The 25,174-nt window shown below is 52.8% G+C and overlaps 2 protein-coding genes across 7 annotated transcripts in view; both read right to left on the bottom strand.

Annotated features, from left to right (window-relative positions):
• HOXB3 (homeobox B3) overlaps positions 1-12,017 on the bottom strand; it is a 26,368-nt gene extending 14,351 nt beyond the window's left edge. For 2 of the 5 annotated variants that reach the window (XM_046677191.1, XM_046677188.1), the window contains exons 1-3: positions 11,476-12,017; positions 10,402-10,478; positions 9,219-9,841 (exon numbers count right to left, since the gene is read on the bottom strand). The gene's annotated coding sequence lies outside the window, so the exon portion shown is untranslated. The remainder of the gene's footprint in view (positions 1-9,218; positions 9,842-10,401; positions 10,479-11,475) is intronic. The other 3 variants (XM_046677189.1, XM_046677190.1, XM_046677192.1) reach the window with 3 other exon arrangements.
• On the bottom strand, positions 10,859-15,202 carry HOXB4 (homeobox B4). Of its 2 annotated transcripts, XM_046677198.1 has the most exons (3): positions 13,242-15,202; positions 12,826-12,846; positions 10,859-12,374 (listed from the first exon to the last, which is right to left on the bottom strand). In XM_046677198.1, the coding sequence occupies exons 1-3, from the start codon at positions 13,696-13,698 to the stop codon at positions 12,076-12,078; spliced, it is 777 nt and encodes a 258-aa protein (XP_046533154.1). In that variant the 5' UTR covers positions 13,699-15,202; the 3' UTR covers positions 10,859-12,075. The 2 variants fall into 2 exon arrangements, with proteins under 2 accessions (XP_046533154.1, XP_046533155.1); XM_046677199.1 differs by lacking the exon at positions 12,826-12,846 and having other exon boundaries at positions 13,242-15,200.
• Positions 15,203-25,174: the final 9,972 nt, after the last annotated feature.

The raw sequence follows: 25,174 nt of genomic DNA, 5'->3' as shown, positions 1-25,174 counted from the left end.
GGGGCGGTGCGCAATGGAGGGAGCAGTGGCGAGGGGTAATGGGAGGGAGGGATTGGAGAGGCGAGAAAGGATTGCATTTTCCATTTTCCCTGGAGTTTTCTAAAGCTGCTTAGGCTGGTAGAAACTTTCTTTCCCTTTTTCCTTTTTCCTTTTCTTTCCTGAAAGATGGGGAGGGAGGAGGTTAGTGAGGGTAGCATCCGTTTGTTCAGTCTGTAGGTTCAAGGGAGGAGATGTGGATTGGAGATGAAAGGGAAAGTTCTTAGGCGGCTGAAGGATCAACATCTTCTTCCCGTCCCTGAAGAGGGAAGACCGAACCCACGAGGGGGAAGAGAGACCAAGGAAAGATCCCAGGGTCCAGGTGTGAGAGACTGACCCCAGGCCCCCCTCCCCCACGGTGGAATTCTGTTTTGGGAGATGCCACTCGTTAAGTTACTGCTGGTGGTGGTGGAAGAGGAGATTGAAGTGCCCAGGACATCTCAGCCATTCTCTGACACTTCAGCTCCTACCCCAGCTGCCTCACACCTGACTGAGCACCCCCAAGGGCCTCCTGGAGAGGCAGTTGCTTCTGGGATGGCCTCCCCTTTGGGCAGTTGTCTATAAAGAAAGCACAGTGTGGAGGAGCTTCCAGACCTCGAAGCTCTCTCCCCTCTGTGCCTGCCCCTCTAGGGGTGGGGCTCTTTCTCGTGCTTTCTGTCCCGCTCTCTCTCTCTCTCTCTCTGCCTTTTCTAACCATCTCTGTTGTCCCTGTCCCTTTCTCATAGCCCCTTTGTCTTCTCACACTCTGCCTCTCTCTGTCTTAAGTGAATTTGAATTGAGCCCTGCAAAGGACTTAGGAGTGCCTCCAGAAATCAGTTATTAGGTTGCCCCTCTCCTGGGGGCAACCTGGAGCCCTTGGCTTCAGAGCCCTTTCCTCTGCAAGGGAAATCCACTCCTGTCATGGAGACATTCTCTTCTACAGAGAAGGTGGCAGAGTGTGTGGTTTCCTTTCCTCTTCCCTTCTTTTCACTTAACTTTGTGTGTGTGTGTGTGTGTGTACTCATCCAAGTTGTGGGACTCATTCTTGCAAGACTGCAGGGCCCCTCTGACTGCCCTTTGTCCCCACTCTCCCTGTCATCCTCTCCTTGGGTTCTGCCTTGACTTCCTACCCCAGAGACAGATCCTGCTGCTTGCGCTCTCTCTGGGGCCCTCTCTTTTTCCTTCATCCTCTCTCTCCTCATCTTTCTATCCAATTCCTCTAGTCATTAAAGCATTGGCAGCCCAGCTTCTTAAAGGCACCGGGAATAAACACTACAGTTATATAAAGTGGACACCAGCAGCGTCTGGGGAGAAGACAGAGTCAGCAGCTTTCCTAAAGCCCCTTCCATCAAATGCATTCTCCCCCATCCCCTGGACAGCACAAAAGCAAAGGGGGTGTGTGTGCAGAACTGGTAAGAGGCAGGTGCCTCACGGCTAAATGAACCAAATGTATATATATATTTAAAAATAACCAAGTCTTCTCAAACGTCCTGATTTGGGGGGTAGGCCAGTGCGCCTGGATGGAGGGCATCAGGCCTCACATAGGGAGGCTTAGCGAGGGGCCAGCAACTAAAAGATAATGGAGGAGCGGGACAGTCTCCCTGCTTTTGTCTCCTGGGGAAGAGTCTGTGTGTGAGTTGGGGAAAGGGAAGGGGAGGGGGTATCCCCAGGGCCAGAGAGACAAAGACCTGAAGGGGCTGAGAGAATGGAGAGGAAAAGAGGGGGGATCAGACCTCCACGTCACAGGCACAGGCGAAGGTGGGGGGGGGATGGAGAAGCGGGGAGGAGTTGGAAACCCAGGGGTAGGGGCCTGCAGGACTGGCTTCCAGCTCTCCCCATTAACTATGGCCTGTGCCAAAGAGCAAACCCTTCAGCCTCCCCATTTTGTTCCCCATCCTCCAAAACAGGCTGGATTTAGAAGCCTAGAAACACAACTCTACCCTCTTCCTTCTCCATGTCTCTCCCCCTCTCCAAGGAAGAAGTAATCCTTCCCGGCTCTCTCAGGAATTCGAAGACATTCGCCTAAATTCTGGAGCACTGGTTTGGGGGTGAATTCACCCTCTCCAGATTTACACCCCCTCACTTCCCAGGTGAGGAGGAGGGAAATACTCACCTCCCACACTGAGTGTGTGTGTGTGATTCTCCAATACACAGGGATGGGGGGCCTGAAGGGTTTGGAGACCCCTATCCCTCAGGTCTCTTTGCTGGCTCCCCCAGCCCTCCCCGCTCCCCATCTCCAGCCCTGTCAAAGCTGCCCCTGAATCCAGACTCTCCCCGCTTCCTTCTATCCAGGCGGGGTAATACCCACGCCCATCCCAGCCTAGGGTCTTGGACTTCTCCTTCTCTCTCCCTAAACCCTTTTCAGCCCAGACTCTCAAATTTGGAGGCTTCACCCACCACCACCCACAAGTCTGCCTGTTAACAAGGATGGGGCTCGGCACCCACTTGGAACAGAGTGTGGGAGCTGGGAGCAAGCTCCTGGATGCTCCAGGACTGGGGCCTAAGCCGCCACTCGCACGCACGGCCAGCTGATGCCATGAATAATTAACACCTGGGCAAGGCATCACTCTAATTTTCCTGCTCAAAGGTTTACACTAGCAGGCAGAGTTAAATATCACAGATAATAGTGGCTATAAAGTCAGTTGGCTGGGCTCCAGCCAGGAAAGGAACAGCTAGCAGCCTGGACTGGTTGTGGCAAAGGCTCTGGCCCTCTGCCCCTCATCCATCAGAACTTTGGGGTGCAGCGCAGAATGTCCCCAGGAGCCACCTCTGGCTTTGCTCTTGACCAGCAGACTCTAGCCTAATGGGGAGAGACTGAGATCCCCACATGAAACTTGAGGGGAAAGTTACCAGCTCGCCCCCTACCAATCTGAACGCTTAGGGAGGGGAGCACACCCCATGTCCTGGAACACTCTCCAACTTTCTGGGACCATATGATTCCTGGAACATTTCTTTTCTAGAAAAACTTAGAGAACTTCTCCCTGCTTTAGCCTCAAACACACATAGTCCCTCACTACTGAGGAAACTTGCTTTGTTTCAGGAGGTCGAAGAAAGGCTACTGGGGTGTGAATTCATTTCCTTGTTTTGTTAGCCAGGAGGGTGGGAAGCCCAGGCTTCCAGCTTCTCTCCCTGCCCTTCACCCTCCGCCTCCATTGTCTCCCCCAATTTGGGTAGCTCCTTCTCCACCCTCGACACCCTGCCGCACACAACAGTCCTGTAGATTAACCTTTACTACTATAACTGAGTCCCCTGAGCCCCCTTGCAATTGCAGACAACTTTGACTGGGTCCCCATCGATTACAAAAATCTTTGCCTTCAACTCTAGCAATTCCTTCCTCCACCTCCACCCAGGCTCCTTCTGCCTTCAGAGCTGGTTCTTTACCCCGGGCTGGAGTCAGAACAGCCAAACTCCTGGAGGTGAACCACTGAAAACTGAAGCTCTGTCTGCTGCTGCAGGAATGTTGGCTCTGTCAGGCTTGCAAATATAATTTTTATATTAGGTCGTGGTCTTTGACTGGGTTTATATGCCAATGAGGCATTTCTGGTTTACCAAATTTATACAAATCTCGCCTTAATTGATAATCACAGATGCTGTAATTTAAGACCTCCAGCTATAGAGCTTTCATATTAACTGCTGATATATTACTGTAAATCGTCTGAAATAACCAACTCCTGGGAGCAGAGCAGAGAGGGAGGAAGTACCTCCGAGAGCAACTCTCTCCCGGCCGCAGAAATAGCCCAGCTTCCACATCATTTTCCGTGAGAAATGATTTATCGAAGACATGGCCATAAACAACACAACTCGCTCACAAACACACGCAGATGCGCGCGCCCACACACACACACACACACACACACACACACACACACAATGGCTGGCATGCCGGCCGAGAAGCTGACACCCATATTGCTATAAATCAAGAAAAAGGTTGGAGGAGAGGGAGAGAGAGAGAGAGAGAGAAGAGGAATATTCCTAAAATCTCTATGCAATGCCTCAATGGGTATAAATACACAGAGCACCGTGTGAAGAGAAATGGCAGGAAATGAAGATGGCTATTTGTCACATTTTACGACAATAACATTAATAACAAACAATAAATTTACATGGACACATAAGACGCGGTAGGTAGTGAGAAATCCCTTCTACTTACAATACCCCAGCCCGCGGTGTGGCTCCGGCTGCGGGGCTGTTTTATTGCTGTCTCCCTCTCTTTTTCTCTCTCTCTCCCTCTCTCTCCCCCTCTCTTTTTTTTCTCGGGGTACAGGCTTGTTTTTCAAAGGACAGTTGAATTGCACGTCAGAAACAGGGAGACCAAGCCTGCGATTTTCCTGACGAATACATATCTATTCTGCAACCTCGGCATTAATTATTTAATGAATCACGTGACCAGGAGGGGGAAGGGGGTCTTTCGATTTCAGGCTCAAAGGACCACTATGACCTTCCCCTTCAGGAGGAGAAATTTTCCTGCAAAATAGGTTCCCCCTAACCCACCAATGGAATAGTAGCGAGTTCTTCTCTCCCCCATTCACATCTATACCTACTATATCTACAGCTCCCTAACACCGCCCCAGACACACACTTACCCACAGCCCACCTCTCCTCTCTCCTCTCTCCTCCTGCTTCTGCTTAGTTCCTGGAGGTGCAGAAATAGTCTGCAGGGGCGTCTGGGGGGTGGGGGTGGGGTGGGCGCGGATCCCTTCTCCAAGCCCCTGGATTTCTCAGCTTCCAGTTCTTCTCTCAGCATCCTTTAAGATTTAGATTCCCCCCAACTCCATTCTCTCCCTCACTCCTAGGATATTTTGGAGAGATCCACTCCTCATTTCCTAAATAATCGACAAAATTTCCAAAAGGACCGGCTTCAACTGAACACTTCATAAGTCCATGTTATATGTGTATAAAGAATGGGGTTTCTGGCTTCAATTCTCTTTATGATCTTTTGTGGTACCTTTTGAAGGGACAGAAAAGGGACAGGGTGAAGAGATGACTCTGGAGCTTCCAGAGTTGAGGAGAACCGCAAGGGGGACTTTTTTTCGTTGTGCTGTCACTGTTCTCAGGAGCCAAATTCAACTGACCCACTAAGAATATGCTCCGGAGACAAAGACCCAGACTAAGGTTTCTACACAAAAGAAGTGGACACTCAGTCTCTCTACCTATGTCACACCCTGTTTCAGTCCCCTCCACCCCCAACACACAGTGAAGACAGCTGGAGATTCGCACCAGAGGGAAGAGGAGAGAAAGGGAAGAGAGAGACTTTAAAGTTGGCCTGGCAGCCTGGGGTCCCTATTTCCCAGGTGTTAGTACCCTGAGCTTCCAGCAGCAGACAATGGAGATTGATCAATGGGGAAAACAGGGGGAGGGGGTGCATATTAAAGGGTTAACTATGGGGATGATAGGAGAAATCCATCCCCCAGGCCTAGAGAGAGAAACATACACAGACTCCTTCATCTCAGATATAAACAAAACAAAACATCCTCCAAACCTTCACATACAGCTTGGCTCCAGAATGAGCAGATCAGTTACAAGCAGAAGTGGAGTCCTTGGCCACAGTGGTTGGGGGGGGAGTTGCAAAGAGGAGCAGAAAAGATATTCCTGAAGAAGCCCCTCACCACACATTCCCAGCTTTATCTTCAGCAGCTCTGGGCAGCCTGGCCAAGCGGCTGGGGCGGGCAGGACGGGAAGAACAAATGGGGTTTAGGGGAGCATGGGGCTGTGGGGCCGCCCTTAGTTTGTTTGAAGGGGTCTGAACCAGAAGCAACTCAGTGGGGAGAAGGTTGAGGACTCAGCTGCCTTAACGACCCTGGGAGAAGCAGCCACCTCCGCGGTATCGCCTCAGGCCGGTCCAGCTGTGGCAGCAGCACGGCCCCTGCCCGAGGCACTGAGCTGGACTGGCCTCCTTGGAATCTCGATCGAGACACACACGGGTGGGGCACCGGCTGGCCCAGACTCTGTAGGGGGGTAGTCGGCTTTGATTGTCCAGATACAAAACACAGACTGGTATTGAATTCAGCCTCCTCCCAACGTGGGCCCCGGGCTGGCTCCAGCGAGGGCAACTCCCTGTAAGGTCCTGGCCACAAACCCATTAAAATAGTCCCCCAAATAAAAACACTCCACTGAAGTCTAAAAGAAAAATACAAGCCAGGGAGAGAGGAGATAATCTGCTGGAGCAGGGAAAGACAGCAATCTCTGCAACCAAGAAATTATTTTTAAGGATGAGAAAACAAACTGCAAAATGACACGAAGGCATGCCGGGCAGGTTCTGTTAAAATGCCCACACTCTCTGGTTCCTGGGAATGTCCATGTTCAAATAAACAAGCGCCCGGGCGCGAGCTGAGCACTTTTTTGCTGCCGATAAAGCGAAGGTTTATACTGTGAGAAAGGCGAGATTGATTTACGAATCTAAACGCGCTGGTTTTATGGCCGATCACAAATCCGTCAGCGCTCAACTCACGCTGGGAAATTTCCCAACTCCGTTTTCCAACCAGATCCCCCTCTCCGGCCGGGCCGGCCGGTGCTTCCCAGGGAGACCCACCACCAGCCCTGGGGCCGCCTCCCGGCTCTGGTAGGACCGGGTAGCCCGGGTCTGCCCAGGCGGGTGGAAGTAGGAGGCAGAGTGGGGCGAGCCGCTGAGGGACCTGGAGGAAGAGAGGTCAAAAGATTAGTGCAGCCGCTGGAATTGTAGGAGCTGAGCCAAAGGGGCCAACGAGCCTTTCAGCAGGGCAGCGCTCAGCTTTGCAAAGGTCGGAGTCTGGGAGTAAGAGAAAGAGGGGACCTCACAGTTCCACCTGTGGGGCCGAACCCCTTGAGTGAACCCCAAACTTCCCTTTCCATTGTTTCCCTCCTCTTTCCTTTTTTTGGCCCCTAATCCTCACATTGCAGACAGTAGCTTGTAAAGTCCTGGATAACAAGATCTTTGTCACCTGGGCCTATAGAGGGGCCACAACTGGTTGCCTGCCTTTATGAGTAATGGGTGCACATCTCCTCTGAGCCCCAGATATCTTCAGTCCAGGAGCAGCCCAGCTCACCTTTCCACTCACTCCCTTCCCTTCCTGAGGCCTCCATCCCCTGCATTGTTATGCCACCCAGGGACAAAAGAGAGGATACCAACCAATGCCAGTTATTTCTTGTCTGACAAAGTCCCCAAGTTACAGGAGACAATTTACAAAATGCAAACCAACACCCCCCACACATCCCAGCAAGGTTCTGTCTCTCCTAGTCTTAACCCGAAGGGAGCATTTCCTCTTCCCAGCTGGAATCTGTCTGTCTGTCTGTCTCCTTCTCTTTGTCTCTGTCTCCTCCTAAGACTACAGCTGCTGGTGTGGACTTTTAAGATACAGCCAGTAGAGTACAGATTTGGAAAGGCTCTATGTTCCGAGTTCACTTCTTAGCAAAACCTCCACCCATCTCTTAAATTAAAAGTTGCTGGAAACTTTGGTCAATGTGGCAGCGTATCCCCTGGAAATGATCAGAACAGCCTACACTGCTCCTTCTCCCCTCTCTCTTGCTCCTCTGGTGGGGAGGTGCTCCCTGGGCTCTGTGAGAAGCTGGGGTTGGATTGGGGATTACAGGAAGCGGGTGAGAGTGATTACAGGGCTGGCTTCCCAAACAAAGGAACTTCAGACAAGTGGGCCAAGAGGCTGTGGATTTGGCTATCAGAACTGGAGAGACAACGGCCTCCGAGGGACGGCTCTCGGGGGAGCCCTCTCCCTCTAAGGAGCACCCAGGGGCTTATTCCCCTACCCCTCTGAAACCCTATAGACTTCTCATACTGTCCCCTTTGTCTTTATTCCCTCAGCCCCCTCCAAGCGAAATAGGAAAGAAGGAGGGATGAACCAGACACGGGGCGGGTGGTTGCAGGCTAGCCAAGGGAGGGAAGGAGCTGTTCACAGAGACAGACCAGCACCCTACTTCCCTCCCCCGCTGTACCCCTCGGCTAAAAGTTTTACTTCTTTTCTTGTCAACGGATAGTAATGGAAAAACAATCCAGAAATTCCAAGATAGCAAAGAAGGGGTTGGAGGCTAGAGGGGGATGGAGAAGATGGGACACACAACAGCCCAAGGACCCCTCCCTGTGGAGGTGTGACTTTCCCTCCTGGGCAGGAGGCAAAAGCCAGCACAATGTCCAGTCTCAGAGAGGTCAAGGGGCTTCCGAGGTCATTTTGTGGTTCTAATACTGAGCTAATCGCCTAGAAAACGTGGCCTCTCCATGAACTCTCTCTCCTGCCAGCCTCCTGCCTCCAAACCCTCAGTGAGCCTCAGGGAAAAAGGGCCAGCACATTCAGGTCTGAGGCAGAGCCCACTGGCTCCCTCACCCTCAGAAGGAAGGCCGCAGAGAGGGGAACAGAGCCCCCAAACCAAGAGAGCAAAACCAAACTGCACACTGAGCCTCCAGGAAGAAGGGAGGGGGGGAGAGCCGAGGAGGAAGATTCCGGTCAACGAACGCTGCCTGTGAACGGAGCAGTTTCCTGCTCCAGAGAGTTGCAAATATTTGTCTAGAATCCCAAGCTAGACACAAAAAGAAAAAACAAAACGAAGACATCTACCGATACCCCGCTTCAAGGCTGGGGAGTTCCGCTCAAGAACTGCATTCCATTTTTCCAGGAGGTGGCAGTGACAACAGCTCACCGGTAAACAGACATATGGGACACAGCTCCCAGTGTAGACAGAGTCACAGAACACACTGGCCACATGTGCACGTTGCTATACACACCCACACACATATGCACACAGGCTGGGCTTCTCAGGCCCGCCTGCATTTTCCAAAACCAGAAAAGCACTTCTGAGCTGCCTCACCAACAACCTTCTCTGGGATTTTTCAGGGGCCAGGACACTTCCATCCCAACCAGTTCAAACACTCTTCAGGTGTCAGGCCCCTCTCTCTCCCTCTCACCCAAGCATCAGTCATCATAAAAGGCAGCAAACCTGACCAAGCATCCACCATAAAAACCCCCATGAAGATAGTTGAAAAAGAAAAGGAGGAGAGAGTTTCTTCTTTCCCTTGTAAAAAGAGCCCATAAAACGATAAAAAAAAAAAGAAAGAAAGAAAGAAAGAAAGAAAAAGAAAGAAAGAAAGAAAGAAAGAAGGAAAGAAAGAAAGAAAGAAGGAAAGAAAGAAAGAAAGAAAGAAAGAAAGAAAGAAAGAAAGAAAGAAAGAAAGAAAGAAAGAAAGAAAAGAAAAATGCCAGCCCAGGCAGGGGCTTTGTTACCTTTGCGCCTCTCCCCTCCTCTTGCCCGAACTCCACGGATCCCATTCATGATGAAGGGCTTCTTCCAAACTGAGAGAAAAAAGTTTTCAACTTTATGGTTCCAAATTTTTTCCCCCTCGCAGATCCGGGAGAGACGGCTAACACTTTTTTCCCCCAACAGCCGGTCTGCGGAGATTTGCTGTTGAATAATAACAAAGGAGAGAGGATACGTATTTAAAGAAAAGAAGTGATTAATGGTTTTCTGTATAATTCTCACATTTTTCTTAGCTCTTGTCTACACAGAATGGCTGTGAACTTTAAGCTCCATAGAAATCTTTTTAATTCTATTCATACCTTCCAAGGAGCAGCTTTGATTTGGTTCTATAGAGGCATTCCTGGGGGGGCATATGCTTTTTAAGAACTATTTCCCCCCTCTCGTAAGAGCGGCTGCATCCCCTGGCAGCTAAGCATCGCACCGCGATTCCACCGAAACAAAGCTCGCCACTCTCATCCTCCAGGTCCTGGGCGATTTTTTATGAGTCTCCCGGCAGCATTTAAACAGGCGGTTCAGCCACCCTTTCCTGCGCTGTGGACACTGGGCCCCGTCTGTCCCTGGGCCCTACCCAGCCTCAAACTCCTGGGCGCTGCAAACCAGAGGAACACAAAAGAAATAACAATAAAACGTGCCGGTGGAATTGGCTATTTTTATTTTCTGAAGGGAGACGGGATGGAAAAATGACTTTTAGTTGCATACGCTCTCCTGAGCCCCCAGCTTTTTGGAGGCAGGGTGGCTGTACTCTGGACCACCATAGGACCAGAGCCCCCGAGGCTGGAACCCCGAGACCTTAGAACTTCTCTTGGGTGCTGCACAAAAGCAGCTTCTGAGGGTCACCCGCACTCCCTTCCCTGCCCCCATTCCATTCTAGGGGTGACTGGGACCTCAGAGGCAGAAAGCTATTTGGTCCCCAGTTGTACTTTCAATACTTTCTATGAGAAAGAAAATGAAAATTAATACAGGAGCAGGGCTTCACAAAAGAGGCCATTTGTCTTCTTGATTATCTATTTGCTTGTCAGAGTTTGAGCTATGGCATCGGCTAGCTCCTTTGTAATATAAAAATACTCTGAAAACCTGCAAACACCCAGAAACATCTGTGCAAAAAATTAGACTCATTAAAGCCTTAAACACCTCAGAGGAAAACAGTACCTTCTTACGCGGGAGGAAAGAGGCCAGCCTCGCAGAATCCTCTCTTTCGGAACTTTAATAACCAAAGAGCCGTCTGTCTAGAAGGAGACAGCTTAACTGCATTTTATTTGCTTATGACAAATAAATCACAATATGAAAGGCTTTGCCATACTTAAGCCTCTTGTGTCCTAGAATGAAACATTTTCCCCCCCATTAGGGATTGGAGTCAGCCCTCTCAATCCATTTTTGGACTGGAGAGAACAAATTAAAAGCCCCAAACAAAACACACCCACCCCAAAAGGAAAACAAACCAGCTACCACAATTTCGAGTCCTCTGAGATAGAAATTCCCATCAGACTCTGAAAAAAATCCTCAACCACATACACCATGAGGCTGAATGGACCGGGGTGCTTAGGATATACGCTGGGGGGCATTTGTACCTTTACAGCAAGGTTTCAACAAAAACACGCCGTGCTGGTCACAAGAAACCAAACATTTATTTCTATAGTCACTCTGTACAGGACACAAATTTTCACGCCAACAAAGGGTTCTAGACTCAGGCAGCCCCACTACTAGGAAAGGGGCCTGGTTTGGAATGTCAGAAAGGGAATAGGAGAAAGGACGCACATGACATAAAATAATAATAATTAATAATAATAATAATAATAATCAATGCAACAATGATTAACTATGGGAGAGGTCTCTGTAGCATCATTTCCCAGACCAAGAGGGGCACAACCTTTTATTTCCTAACTTCACATTCATTTTCACTCTAGGAGAGAAGGCTCCCCCCGGCCGCTGTACAACTCTAAGTTCGTGAGAAGGCTGTGCCCAGCTTTCAAACTGAACTGGACCCTCACCCTGCCAGGAACGGCTTGACCTTCCAGAGGAAGGCCCTCCTGGGTCTCCCGGCCTCTTTTTTTCTTGGATTCAATTTCCCTGCCCACTCCTGCGTTGCCAAGGCTGCCCTCACCTCCACTTGGCCCCTTCCTGCTGCCCCCCACCCCAGCCCCGCGGTGGAAGGCGGTGAGCAGTCAGTGTCCCCAAGAAGGGGCACGGAGGAGGAGAAGGAGGTTGTGTGTGTGCGTTTGTTACCGTGGCCAAAACACTGCGCTATCTGGCAGTCAGAGTGGTTTCGCTGGGTGTCAGGAATGGGGGACAAAGAAAGAAAATCCAGGCTGTCTTCCAGCAGCGGCAGTAGCAGAGGCGGCGGCGGCCGAGCCGGGCCTCATTTGTTAGCCGGGTGTCGAGGTAATGGTCGCCACCGAGGCCCGTCCTCTCCTCGGCAGAGTAAACAAGACAGATGGGCCTGGGCCTGGCGTGATTAAAGATGAAACGTGGATCCATCTTCGCCAAAGCTGAAAACGAGGAGTGCAGCCTCCTCCTATTTCTCTTTCTGTCTTTTTCTTTCTTCTTCCTCCTCCTTCTTCTTCTTTTTTTTTTTTTAAGGAAGAAAGCAAGAGACTTGAACCTTGCTTTTGGGGGTCTCGCCCGGCTCCCTATTGTCATTTCTATAAATAAAGCTTTCCCTTCCCCTCCTCTGCGTTTATTCTTGTAAATAGATAAAATGGGAGGGGGGGTAGGTAGGCTTTTGCGGGCCCAGGCCCCAGGGTCCCCTCCCGCCTCTCTCCCCCAAACCCCTCGCGCTCGCAACCCACCCCCGCCCCGAGGTTCGAGGTTCCCGCGCGAGGGGCACTAGAGCGCGGGGGGGCCTCCGTTGGGCCGGCCAGGGGGCCCTCCGGCTGCGCCTGCGGTGCCACCCGAGCGGATCTTGGTGTTGGGCAACTTGTGGTCTTTTTTCCATTTCATGCGCCGGTTCTGGAACCAAATCTTGATCTGGCGCTCAGAGAGGCAGAGCGCGTGGGCGATCTCCACCCTCCGGCGCCGCGTCAGGTAGCGGTTGTAGTGAAATTCTTTCTCCAGCTCCAAGACCTGCTGGCGAGTGTAGGCGGTCCGAGAGCGCTTGGGCTCCCCGCCGGCGTAATTGGGGTTTACTGGACACACACAGAGAGAGGGAGAAAGAGAAAGTTTTATTGCCCCGAAAGGGAGGAGGGAGAGCTCTTTCTTCCAGCTAGCACAGTGTCTCCATCCCTCCCACTCCCGCCACCTCTTCTTCCTCCACGGGGGGGGGGTGGGGACGAAAAGGGAAGAAAACGAGACCCCGGGAAGAGAAAGAGACCTCCAAGTTTTGGAAGGTTGTGTTGTCTCTACGTTGTTCAGAAGTCTGAAGAGGGGGTGGGGTGGGGTGGGGTGGGGTGGGGGAACGAGAGAAATCTTCACAAGGTTTTAAACTCTCCTCTCTCCCCCCTTGGCCTGGGGCCCTGGATGGGAAATTGAGGGGTGAAAGAGGGAGGGGAGCGTCCCTAAACCTTTCTTCTGTTAGTTCCCACCCTCGCTGCTCAGATTCCAAAGCGGTGCCTGCCCCCAGTAAAAACTTTTGCTTACTTCTCCAGCCAAGGAGCCAGACTAGAGGAAAGAAAGGGAAAAATAAATACTGGGAGTTGACTCCACTCTCTGCTTAAATACAGATTACCTCCTCCTCCTTCTCCTCCCCCACCTCCTACACCCCTCCCCAACCTCCAACTTCACTGAGACTGCATCTCCCCGGCAAAAAAGTCGCTGGTGAGAATGGCAAAGAGGATGGGGAACCGACTTCAAAGGCGCGGGGCCCACCGGGCCATAAAAATTTATGGGGGATGTAATTATGTGGCTCTGAAAACAGGCGACCGTAAATCTCCGGCAATGGCGAGTTTATAGCGGGGACAATTGGCTTCCCCCAGCTTCCCCCCGCCCCATGCCTCCTGGTCCCTTCGGTGTAAAGCGCCGGGGGCGGGAGGGGGAAGGGGTGCCCACGCACTCACCCGTGCTCACGTGAACTTTGCGCATCCAGGGGTAGACGACGGGCTCTTTGCACGCGGAGTGGGACGGGCTGGGGTGCAGGGGGTTCTGGGCGCAGGGAGGCGGCGGGGGGCTGCTGCTGACCGCCTCGCAGCGCTGGCCAGGCTCCGGGAGGAGGGCCCCGGAGGGCGGCGGCGCAGGAGCCCGAGGGGACAGCCCGGGCGGTGGCGGGGGCGGCGGGGGTGGTGGCGGAGGCGGCGGGGGCCCGGGGTCCCGGCAGGCCGCGTAGCGCTGCACGGTGCACGCCGCGCGCCGCCCGAAGCCCGCCTCCGGCTGGAAGCTGCTCTCTCGCCTCTGGCCGCCGGCGTAGTACCCCGGCGAGTGGTCGCTGGGTAGGTAATCGCTCTGTGAATATTCCTCGCACGGAGGGAACTTGGGGTCGACATAGTTTGAGTTGATCAAAAAAGAACTCATAGCCATTAATTTCTGAGAATTGCCCACAAAATATACTAAAATTTATTCCGACCCCTGACTCGTTTTCCTGTTTCCGAAAGCCCTCCTACTTACTGTCAAGTGAACAAAGTTAGGGGCCCACGTGATCCTCGGAACCAATGGCCGCCCCGCCTGCGATTCCCGGATAAGGAAATCTGCTCACCCAGACCCTACTCCAGCCAAAGAGGTTTATTTCCCCTTCTTCTCTTCCCCCTCCCCACCCACCCAACACCAGGATTTACATAGGGCTCCTGCGGGGCGACCGCCTCCTCGCCCGCCCGGCTCTCTCCGGAATCTGGGAGACGGAGAGAGCGAGCAAGCGAGCGAGCGAGCAGGTTGCCACCGGAGGGCCTGTTGGGGTGCTGGGCAGAGCGCAATCCCGGGATCCCCCCAGAAGTTGGGGCTCCTGGTGTAGTCCCTTCTGCCCTGCCTCACCTCCGCCCAGCATTCTCTGCCTTCCATAGGCCCCCATCACCTCCTCACAACGGGAGGGAACCCATGGCCCCGCCGGCGTCTGTGTGGGGAGTTAAGTGAGGGGCTGACTGGGGGCTCCGCCCAGAGAAGGGAACCCACATGGGGGCGAGGCTCTGAGCGCAAGGCTTTTCTCTGCAGCCGCATGGGGAGGGGTAGGGAGTGAGAGAGGAGGCGTCGGGAGCAAGCAGGCGGGTGCACGGAGGGACTTGTCAGAGATGAATGGAACCGCGGGCGGATCGATAGGAAATTCATGCACTAATTCGGGGAGACCTCGCCTTCCAGATCGCATTTAGCTGCGCTATTAGTTTGGCTGTGTCAGTCAGTCCGTCTGTTCCCCTCTCGTATCCATTCCTCCCCTTACCCCACGCGGCCCAACCGGGATAAACGACTTGATTTCCCACACTGAACATGAGCCCTGGAGTAAAAACCCTACAACTTTTAAGAGCACATTGAATGGCAATTTGCTAATTCCAGAGCCACCGGAGCAATACTAACCACAGCGTCCAGACGTTCTAATTGCCACTAATGCAGCCTCCTCCCCAACGAATAGAAATCTCACATCCCTGTGATTCTGGGGATAAGAGCCTTAGAGGTGCCCCCCACACACAATAACACCCCTTGGTAATCGCGTGTTTCCAGGGCATCTTGTTCTGAACCCAAACGGAAAGGCGACCTCAGCATCCGTTTGAAAAGCGAATTTCCTTCGCCTTCGCACACTGAAGACAACAGTTATTTTTTCCCCGGATTTTCAGTAAAACCTCCCTGAGCCCGGAATAGAGAATAAGTAGGCTTGAGGGAGAGGATAAAATAAAAACACCAACATTAACCTATTAAGAGAAGTGCAAAAGGACCAAGGCTCCCAGGGGCAGGCGTGGGGAGATTCCAGGTAGATGATTCCTCCATCTCTAACCAGCGCAAGGAGGAAAAGAAAGAGGAAAAAAGAAAAAGGAAGGCGTCGTCGCGTGGTCAGTCACCGGATGGTCCTCATTTAGAAAAAAATCTTTCTTCGGGGAAAAAAAATGAGCGGAGTGTTTATGTCAACTACATATTCCCCTAGATACGAATTTGTGACCACAAAATTCCTTACACAAATTCGGATCTACAGGGTATATATAGAAGACAGACATCTTCTTGGCCCAGAAATTTTCCAGCTCTCCTACTTTCGGCGCGTTCTTCGTTTGGGGTATGGTTTGAGCGCTTGGATTTTATTTCGTTTTGTTCTAGTTTTGAGCTCTGGCAACGGGCAAAGGCACTGCGGGTCCATTCTTGGGATTACAAGGTTTTCAATTCTCTTTCTCTTCTATTAAAGAGAAATAGAAGCAGCCAGTCCGCAAAGGACGCGAACCTCGCGGCCGCGGCGAAACTCTCGGCGGCGCATGAATTATGAGATGTAAACATTAGCTAGGCACAAAAGGAGGAAGGGTCATCCTGAGGCTGCCTCGAAGTCAGAATCAGGCCCTTCTGGGTGCCCTCGCGCCCCTCCCCTCCCCCCCAGGACTTTTATTTTTTTTAAAAGAAAAACAAAACCCCAATCGTCTCCTCCGTGCCCCTCGCAGCCTTTAGTTTGTGATCAAACGAATATCTAGATATTTTCCAAGGCGCCTCTCAGCAAAGGGAGGAGAGAGAGGCGGCTGGGTGTGAAGGGAGGTGTCGTAAAAGTCCTTTTGGAAAAATTCAATGGTAAAAAGAGAGAAACAGCTGTAAAGAAAAATGCTAGGAGACCAAGCAGATGGGGCCCCGGATATTTAATGACGGGCAATTCTGTTTATAACCTGAGAAAAAGATCAAAGGCGTTTCATTTCCGAATGAAGGGCGATGAGGAACCATAAAAGATGCAGCCAGATGATGTTCCGGTCCCTCCCAACCTCCCACACCCCCTGGGGCCAGAAAAGGGGGATAATCCCCGGAGTGTGGGGAGGAATCCTGTTTTCCCCACCTCCCTAGCCCCAGGCAGGTTCTGTCTAAAGTTTCTCATCTGGCCACCTGCTAGGGCTGCTGGCAGTGGGACCAAAATGGGGATCTGGGTAATCTAGGGGGTCTGGGGGTTCCAAACGAACTTCCTGAGGCTCCCAGGAGCTGCTCAATTTGCTAGACTGGGAGATGGGATTGGGCTGGAGGGAACTGAGTCCTAGAATGTGAAAGCTGAGGGCCTTCACAGGGTGAGGGGAAGTGTGCACAGAAGCCTCCTCCCCACCCAGACTCCCTGCCCATCTCCCTGGGTCTCAGAAACACTGCATCCCTAGTGAGCAAGTCAGAATAATAAAAATTTAATTAACAAATATAGCAACAACACAAAAAACCACCCTCTAACCGCCACACTCCAGAAATCTCTGCCCATCCCCAGTCCTGGAAGCCTCGCAGGTGCGCATGAGGAGAACTTCCACCTGCCAGCACCCAGGTCCAGAGACCCTCTATCCCACATCTAGATTGCCAACGTCGGCCTCTGGGCCTGATTTCTAACACCAACACTCTCCCAGCCAGGCTGGACTCACGTACATTTGAAAAATCAAACACACACACAATTATTTTGTAGTTATCTTTGCCAAGAGAGGGTCCAGCTGGTAATCTCAGACCCCCATCTGGGCACCCAAGGACACTGAAGTCTGGCCCTGGGCCCACAGACAAAATGTGTGAGGTAGGACCCCCACTAGCCCCCCAGTGTCAAGCAGGGACCTTTCCCCAGTCTTGTCAAAGGCCACGCAGTCAGGGGCTCCACGACCCATTCCAACTGGCCAGGCCCCTCCCCCACCCCATACCTCCTGCCCTTCTCAACTTGCCCGCTCTCTGAAACCCGTCTAACTCGTCGGCTTTTCAGAATTTTGGGAGGGCCGCTTGGCTGGCCACTGGGCCTCTCTGCTGCTCTACACTTCACAAGAGACGCGGCCCAGGTGCCCAGAGCACCCCAAGAGACAGATGGGAAGCAGAGCCACTGCGGGGCTGGGTATGGCCGATCCTAGGGACAGAGCGCGGAGATTTTCTCCTCTGCGCGCTGGGAGCCACCACCTGCCCATGCCACCGAGGCGCCGCACCCCCACCCCAGCCGAGGTGGGTGGAGGACAGGATTTATCAGCGACTCTCAAGACGGGTTTCACCAGAGCGGGAGGCTGCCTCTCCCCTCCACTCCCCGGAAGAATACTAACATCAATACGCATAATAAAAATACGAGCGAGGGCTCCGCGCGCGCGCTCGGAGCCGCCTCTCCTGCGCTCCGGGGTCGTTCACTGCCTCGCCAGCCACCTTCTCCCGCAGCCACAGGTTGCTAGCGTGACCTGTCGCTGCTCAGCCCCCTCCACCAGCCCGGGCGTGTCCAGCCCTCGCGAAATCATCTACCTTTTGTCGGCGGGGAGGGAGGGACAGAGCGAGGGAGGGAAACCGAAGGGCCGTGGAGGCGAGCGCCCAGCCGGCCGGCCGGCGCGCCGGCAGCCCAGCGGCGCGGAGGAGTGGAAGGCCCAGAGGGGAGCCGGCAGGAGTACTCACCCGGCCGCTCCCCGCGCCCTCCCGGCCGCCGACCCGCCCGCGGACCCGCCGGCAGCGGATGAGCTCGCTCTTGTCCACTATTGTGTATCCGGAAAACCGAACCGCGGCTGCGGGCAGAGGAGCTACGGGGCCCCCTTGGAAGCCGGAACAAGACTTTTTTTTGATGTGTTTTTGTTTTTGAAGCGCAAGTTTTCGTATTAATCTCATACTTTGGCAGTCTTTGTTAAACAGCTAGGCGCGTCACGAGGCTCTCGAACATTTTAATAATTTTTAGACGCCGTGACCTGCGGTTCACCCCTCTCCGGGCCTCCCCCACGAGCAGGCAGTTACCATAATACGCTCGCGCAGTTCGTTCGGTCATATTGAATTTTGCGCAGGTCATTACTTGGGAGAAAAATGACGGAGCAGGAATTTGATTCAGTTCATCCCCTTCAGCTCGACTTTTTGCCAGAACCTTCTCTTCCCTTCACCCAGCTCCCATCCCCCCAAAAACCCCATTTGGATAGGACTCTGCCCGGCAGGCCCCTGCTTTGATATTCCGTCATTCCTATATTTTTGTCAGTTTGGGTTTCCAGGGCAAAGAGGGAGAGGATGGGAATCCATGGAGGTTCCCTTTATGGCCTGTGAAGGAGGCTGGCACCTGGAGAAGAGGCAACGTGGCCTTGGGGATCTGGGTCCCAGAGAGCAGGCCTGAGCCAGAGCCCCTTTCTCCCCTATAAATGGCTGCACTGGCAGGGCCTGTATCCTGACCCCATTGCACACTCCATCTGCTTTATTCCCTCCCCAGTGCCAGAGATACCCCCATTTCTGCCCAAACTTTGGAGGCTCCAGGGCCCCAGGAATGACCTTTCCACCTCCCTGCTGAGATTTGGTCCATAGGCTGGCATTTGGGGAAAACAGAGAAAACCCTGAGAGAGGGGCTGGACTGCTCTGGTCAAAGCTGGGCACTTGGCTTTCAGAGGCTTTAATTCTCCTTTAAAAACAAAACAACATCCTCCCCTAATTTCTATTTAAAACCACCTCTCATCTATACAGTAATTTGTTTGCCTGCCCCCATCACCACCACAAGGAGGTTCAGGAGCGAATCAAGGAGATATTGAAAATACTCAAAGATTTTCTTTGGTTTGTCCCTTCAGCATTAGAAGTTGCTGGACTGCCAACAACCCATTTCCCCATTTGTCCAGCCTCCAACGGACCAGCAGAGGAGGGTTAGGTGACTTCCCTTCCACCCAGTTCAAGTCTAGGGGGAGTGTCAGCAGGGTGGTATTCTCCTAGTGAAGGGGGGTCAGGGGAGAGCATCCCAAGGCACACAGCTTGAGGCTCCTCCAGCCTAGGACCCTGGGCTGCTCCAGTCTATCCCACAGAACCATAAATTTGCTACCATTTTGTCCTGGAATGGAGGGAAAAGAGACTGAGGGGGAACAGAAGGAGACAGATTCCTCCAGTTCAGGTTTTCACCTCTACCTCCTCTGGGCCCCAGGAATTCCTTCCTGGCCTGACTCTCCAGCGAAATTTGCCTGAAGATTGAATAGAAATGGAGACCCACATCCAGTTGGTTAGGTCAAAAACTGGGGTCATATTGATTCAAAATTTGACATGAAATCGTTGTTTCTTCTGGCTATATTTAAAAGGCGTCTTTGTGAAAACTCTCAGGTTCTCTCTATTCTGGCAGGACAAACCACAGCACACCCACAGCACACCTCTTTGTTAAATGCTTGGAAGAGACTATGATGGCATCTCATAATGCAACAGTCATTTAAAGACCCAAAGTAGGCATATGCCCTGGTGTTATAATTATAGTCTCTCTAAAGCATTTTACTTAAGAGCTAAGCTCAATGCATGGATTCGAGGTTCATTTCAGGTCGCCTGTTTCAACTCCAGTTAAAAAAATCTCTATGAGGCCATTCGGTATTTTATCTCCTCGTTTCCCGTCCCTCCTCTTTAAAGAGGAAGAGAGGGATTCTGGATGAACATACAAGTGGAGGTCTGGGAAAGAGAGTATGAACAAGCCTACCTTCTTTCAATATCCAAGTTCTTAAACCTAAGCAATTTGGAAAGAGGGATGGAAGTTTAGAAACCCTCCAGTCTGGGCCCATGGTCATGGACTCCTGCTGCCTGGACCCAGCCTGGGGGTGAGGAGTCCCTGAAAAGCAGGCCTGCCTGGGGGAAGGGGGTTGGGGGAGGCAGCAGTTCGACCCCTTTAGGGGAAGCACGGTGGTGCTGATGTTGGTGAGAATCAGGCCTTCACCTTGGAAGCCTTCTTTGGCTCCAGCAAACGTCCTGCAAGGACGTGTGGGTAATTGGATTTTTTTAAATGTGTGCGGCTGGGTAGGTTTTAATTAAATTTTATGTGGTGACTCAAAGGTTATCTTTGGGGGAGAAAATTGCGCACAAGATTCGCCATGCCCGCAGCGCTCTCTTTGGTGCAGCTCCCCACGGCACCAACGCGGTTTTTTGGAGAAAGGTTTCTTCCTCCCTCAGTTTCTCCTTCCCCAGATGTCTACCTCTCCCCCGCCCCAGTGGTGTTCCCCCACTCCCCGACCCCACAACTCTTCCTTACCTCGAGCATCCCGTGCTCGCTCTGTCCTAGCTTCACACACACAGCGTCCTCCCCTCTCCCACCCCGCCCCCGCCACTAGACGCTCACGCACGCGGTAAACTTTTGACCCTCCAACTTCGCGACCCCTCCGGCAATAACACTGGCCTTACCGCCCAGAGTCTCATTCCGCTGCGTCGGCTGGAGACACCCAAGCGCAAAACGCCTTCCCTACCCCTCCCCCCTACACGCGGTCCTTTCTCCCCCCAACTAAGGGCCTTAGACCTGGGCAAGAGGGGTCTTTTGATTATTAAATAACTCCTTGGAAAAGACACCAACCCCACTTGCTGCATTGACCCCACTTGCTGCATTTTCACCGGTCTGTCGTGTTAGGATGCCTGGAAGAGCTTTTGACCGCCCACTCCTCTCTATTCTTGTCCCCCAGGGTGGGGCCGCCATTGCTGCGCAAGGGGACGTGTGAGGATCGGTAGAATGGGTAGCATGACCTGGACAAGGGTGTTTCTGGGCTGAAGAGCGGAAAGAGCTTGGAGCAAGGGTTCCTTGGGAGCGGAGGGGGCCATAGACCCCCCTAGGGCTCGGGAGAGCGCTCCGTGTCGAGACCATGCAAGGCCCAGCGGACCCGGGGCCACTTTGCGCGGCCGCTCGCTGGCGCCTCGGAGGCCCCAGCCTGGCTGTGAACTTGGTCTAAGGCGGACTCTACTGGCAGCTTCGGGACGTTACAGCCTCTGCCTCCCGGCCAGCGCAGCGGCCGCGCCGATGACCTGCGCTCTTTCGGTTTCCCTTGTACCCAAATATCGCTTCCCAGGCCCCCACCTCTCACAGGGAAGCGTTTGTTCTTCTTTCCTAGGGGCCCTTGGGAGGTGGAAAACAGAAAAGGGAGCTCATTAAAGAGACAGAGAGAGAGAAGGAGAATGGAACGGGCCGCAGGAGCTCTGATCTATAGGTATTATCCTCTCTGGTGCCTCCAAGCTCTGAAGCGGAGACGTTCCCACATGCTGGGACTTTCCCTTCACTTCTCTCCTAAATGCTGCTTCCCAGGCTCAGCCCTTCCTTTCCCCCTGGCCTGGGTCATCTCTTGGCTAGGCAAGCTTGACTGGGGCCTGCGAGGTACCTTTCCTCCCTAGATGCCTCCATCCCTACCCCACAAGGCTCTGAGGTCAGGGATCCCTGCAACCAAAGCCAGACGCGGGCGGCGCCGAGGCCGCAGCGATCGGGGCTCAGCCCGAACCCACTCGGGAGAGCAAGGCCAGAGCACGGCTGGGCAGCCTGGGAGCCTTTTCCAGGGAGGAGAAGCTAGAGGATGCTGCAGAGAGAGCATTTTCCTCTCCAAGAGGAAATCTGGGGAGAAGAGAGATCAGAAGATGCCTAAAACATAAAGAAAAGAAGAAAGAGGGGGAAGAGAGAGATTAAAACTTGGGATGGTGATGATATTCGGGTCCAGCAGCTCTCGAATTGCCCGAAGTCCAATCCTCTCCAGTCCCCTAAATTCCCCACTTCCTCTTGGAGCCCGCAAACTCGTCTCAGTAAATTCAACAAAAGAAAGAATGAAAAATCCGCCTAAACCTGTCGGCATGCCCCATGCCCTGGGCTGGGAGTGGTGGAGGTGGCCGCGGTGTGGCCGGAGGGTATTATATGCGGCAGCCGCTCGGAGCCCCAAGCAGGCCAACGCTCAGGGCCCCGTCTGCTGACCTCTGCGTGATCCCGGACTCTATGAATTATTGATGAGATATGAGCGTTGATTTCCCCTTTCAGGATGCAAACTCCATTATATGGTTAAAATGGCGATTTAATCGTTGCGAATAGCTTTGGTGTGGGTTTTTCCCCCAACTCATTTGCGCCTCCTTCCTTTTCATTTAATTCTCTTAATTAAATCCTTTAACAGATTTTAATCACTTTTTGGAGGGAAGGGTGGGAGGAAGGGGAAGACCAACGCTACAACCACCAACAAACACTAAAACCAAACAAGCCGGAAAATCATAAAAAGCTTCTACCTTGGGGAAGTTGAAAGGAAGGTGGGGAGGAGGTGTTAACCCCTCGAGAAAGGTCATGCTGGGAACATCCACCAGATCCATCCCCCGAAGGGCTGGGGTAATCTAACTCTGACAAGGAAGAGTCCTGGAGGTGTTTTATTCCACCTCTAGGAGACTCGCGCACCGAGTCTCGCTGTGGAGAGTAAGTCACGCTTACTCCTGCTCAGAAGTCGAGGGACTTTGAGCTGGGGAGGCCCAGGTGATTCTTCTAGGGAGCGACTCTCCAACCTGCACCCCTGGGGCGCTTAGGGAGAAAAGTCCATTCTCCTTAAGGGGTCCTGTTTCTCCCCTCCCCCTCCCCAAACAGCTCGGTTTCCAGGCGGTGTCTGGGTTAATTAATATGGATGTGTAACAGCGCCGCAGCAATCGATAAATCCCGCTGTGGGCAGATCCCAGCCTCAAAATCTGATTACTCTGAGAAACTCCGAAAATGGAGAGAGTGATCAGTGGGCTTTCCCCTAAAAGAGGGGACAGGTTCCTGCCAGCCCTCTCCTCCTTGGCTGGCTGTGTTGGTCCCCACACTGGGAAGCCCATGCAGGCTACAGCCTTCTCCTGTCGTCCTGGAAGGGACTGAGTTTGGGGGTTCTGCTGAGCCATCTGGTCTGTCTTCTCCCTTGCTCTGAATCCTCCTGCCCCAGCATCCAGACCCTGGGGATAAAGGAACCAGGCCTGGAGAAGAGTTTCTACTTGCTTCCGGCCCCCACACCCTGCCCCACTAGCCCCCAGTGAATACGTTCTCACAGCCAGGGAAGGGTTAAGTGTCCCCGCGGCAGTTATGGAGAGGAAGCCGATGAAATATGGACGCTTGGAACTCCAGGCCCCGCTGGCTTTCCTGTTTACACTTCTTTATACTTCCTCCCACCCGGCGGCCACGCAGAAACAAAACAAAACAAAAAATAACCAAATAAAACAAAAAAAATCAAGATCAAATTGTCCACTGAGTCGTGATCAGGCTGGCTTCAGAAGGAAAAGGGAAACTGCCGCCTGAATCTCCATCGGCCGCCTGCCTCCTTGTCCCTGCCTCAGGTTGAGGGTAGACGGATGGGCCGATGGGCTTAAGGATCTGGTCAGAGGGTGCTGGCCTGTAGCTCAGAGGATGGAGGCCTGGACCCAGCCTGGAATCCGGGAGTCCGAGAGAATATCTTCGGGAAGACGGGAGGGGAGGGTGCAGGTCTGCGGCAGAGGAGAGAGTTCCTTTGCACGAGAAATCCCTTCCCACCGCGCCGCTCATCCCCTCACCTAATGCGTCCTTGTTGGGGTTCAAGGGAGACCTTTGCCCAGAGAAGCTGAAGCAAAGAAGATGAAAGCCCAGCTAGAGCATCTTCTCCAGGGTCTGCTTAGAGCAGGAGGAGACCCTCCAAGGGTTTTGGCATCCACGGCGGAAGTGGGCACCCCCACCCGGGGCTGCTCTTCAACATTCCAGAAAATCTGTCTAGATATGCTCAGCAGATGTCCCCGGGTCACCCCACACACTATCAGAGTTTGCAGAATTGACATGAGTGGAGGCAGAAAAATCTTCAAGGGCAGGCCTGGTAATCTGAGGTTTCTGAGAGAGGGAGGCCAGGGGCACAATAGGAATGGGGTTTCCCAGGAGGTCTCAGGTCTGATTCTGCCCCTGGGGCACTCTTCCTCTGCACCTCACTCAACTCGCTTGCCTTGTCCAGAGTGGAAGCCTGTAGAAGTTATGCCTCCAAAATTTACTAGTATTTTAAGTGGTGCTGGGAATCCTTTGGGAGCTGAGCAGAGTCTCCTTTCCAAGGAATACAAAGGCCCTATCATTCTTGGGGAGATGTGCCTTCCAATCAGGGTGAGGACCCCAAGCTTTCTGTCCTCTTGCTCTCAAAGCCTGTGAAGGGTCTCCTGTAAGTCAGGCCTGGAAGGGTTTGAAGAGCTCAGGAAACAGAGAGCGGCTACAGGAGAGAGAGGGAGAGAGTGCCAAGATGTCCTTCAGTGGGAAAAGGAGGGAATCTTGTGCCCCTCCCCGTGATCAAAGATCAGAAGCCCCTTAAGGTGCCACATGTCCAATTCCAGGGGCTATCCGCAGGAATTGGTAAACTAACTCAAGAGATGGCGGGCTGGCAAAAGCAGGACTGACAGGGTGGTTGACCCCATGGGTCTTAAAATTGGGGGATCAATTTGGTGGAGAAGAGGCCTCTGGTTTTTTAGAAGGGTAACATCCTTAGAAAATAACAGGTCCCCTGGGGGTCAAATAATGAAATCCCTCTGGTTTGTGGCACCACAAAACAAAGGGGCTTTTAAGGGTCTGGTGGGGAGAGAGGAGGAAAGGAGAGAAAAAAGAGAGCACCTTTTTAATTTTCTCTCTCAGCTCCTGAGTCCCTTTTTTCCCTCCCGACAGTTGGGGGTCTGTGTTCTTGAGCAAGTTTCATTTATGGAGGGATTGCCAGGGTTCTACTTAAATATCTAACTCTACACAAGGGAAGAAGCTCTCCCTTTCCCCATACTCCCGGCCAGGATTTAGGTTTTGGATTTGAGGGACTGCCCCCCTCTCTCCGCTCCCCACTCTGACCTCAGGACCCTACTTAGAGCCTAGCAGAGGGATTGGCTTGGGACCCACAGGCTGAAGTTGCGTGCAGAGGTGCCGCACTACCCATTCTGGATAACCCTGATGAAGCCATGCAGAATTGGAGGTACCCCCTTTCATGAGGTTCAAAGATCTGAAAACCAGAGAGTGCCCCGCACAAGGCAGCCCCCAGCAGCTGCATTAGCCTTCCCGGTACTTTTTCTCAGCTCAGATGTATCCAGATAAAAGTGCCCAGCGGCGCGCCCCCACACCCCCCTGACAAATGAATGTCATAAACTTTCTTTCCTGGGGTGGGAGATGTCTGTCTGAAGATATCCAGCAGTGAAGTGGCCCCCCACAAGGGGCCCTTCTTTCAGCAGTAAATGCCCCTCCTTCTTGTCCCCT

This window comes from Equus quagga, chromosome 11, assembly GCF_021613505.1.
Source record: "Equus quagga isolate Etosha38 chromosome 11, UCLA_HA_Equagga_1.0, whole genome shotgun sequence".
NCBI lineage: Eukaryota > Metazoa > Chordata > Mammalia > Perissodactyla > Equidae > Equus > Equus quagga.
The sequence above is the reverse complement of the archived record's forward strand: the minus strand, read 5'-3'. Positions and strand labels throughout refer to the sequence as shown.

Excerpts from the sequence above, each read along its gene's own strand:
- HOXB4 (XM_046677198.1), bottom strand. The coding sequence starts at position 13,698 with ATGGCTATGAGTTCTTTTTTGATCAACTCAAACTATGTCGACCCCAAG. Across the intron at positions 12,847-13,241 it reads CAAAGTTCACGTGAGCACGG|TCTGGCTCCTTGGCTGGAGA; the intron begins GTGAGTGCGTGG and ends TCTTTCCTCTAG. Across the intron at positions 12,375-12,825 it reads CTGGCTCCTTGGCTGGAGAA|TAAACCCCAATTACGCCGGC; the intron begins GTAAGCAAAAGT and ends GTGTGTGTCCAG.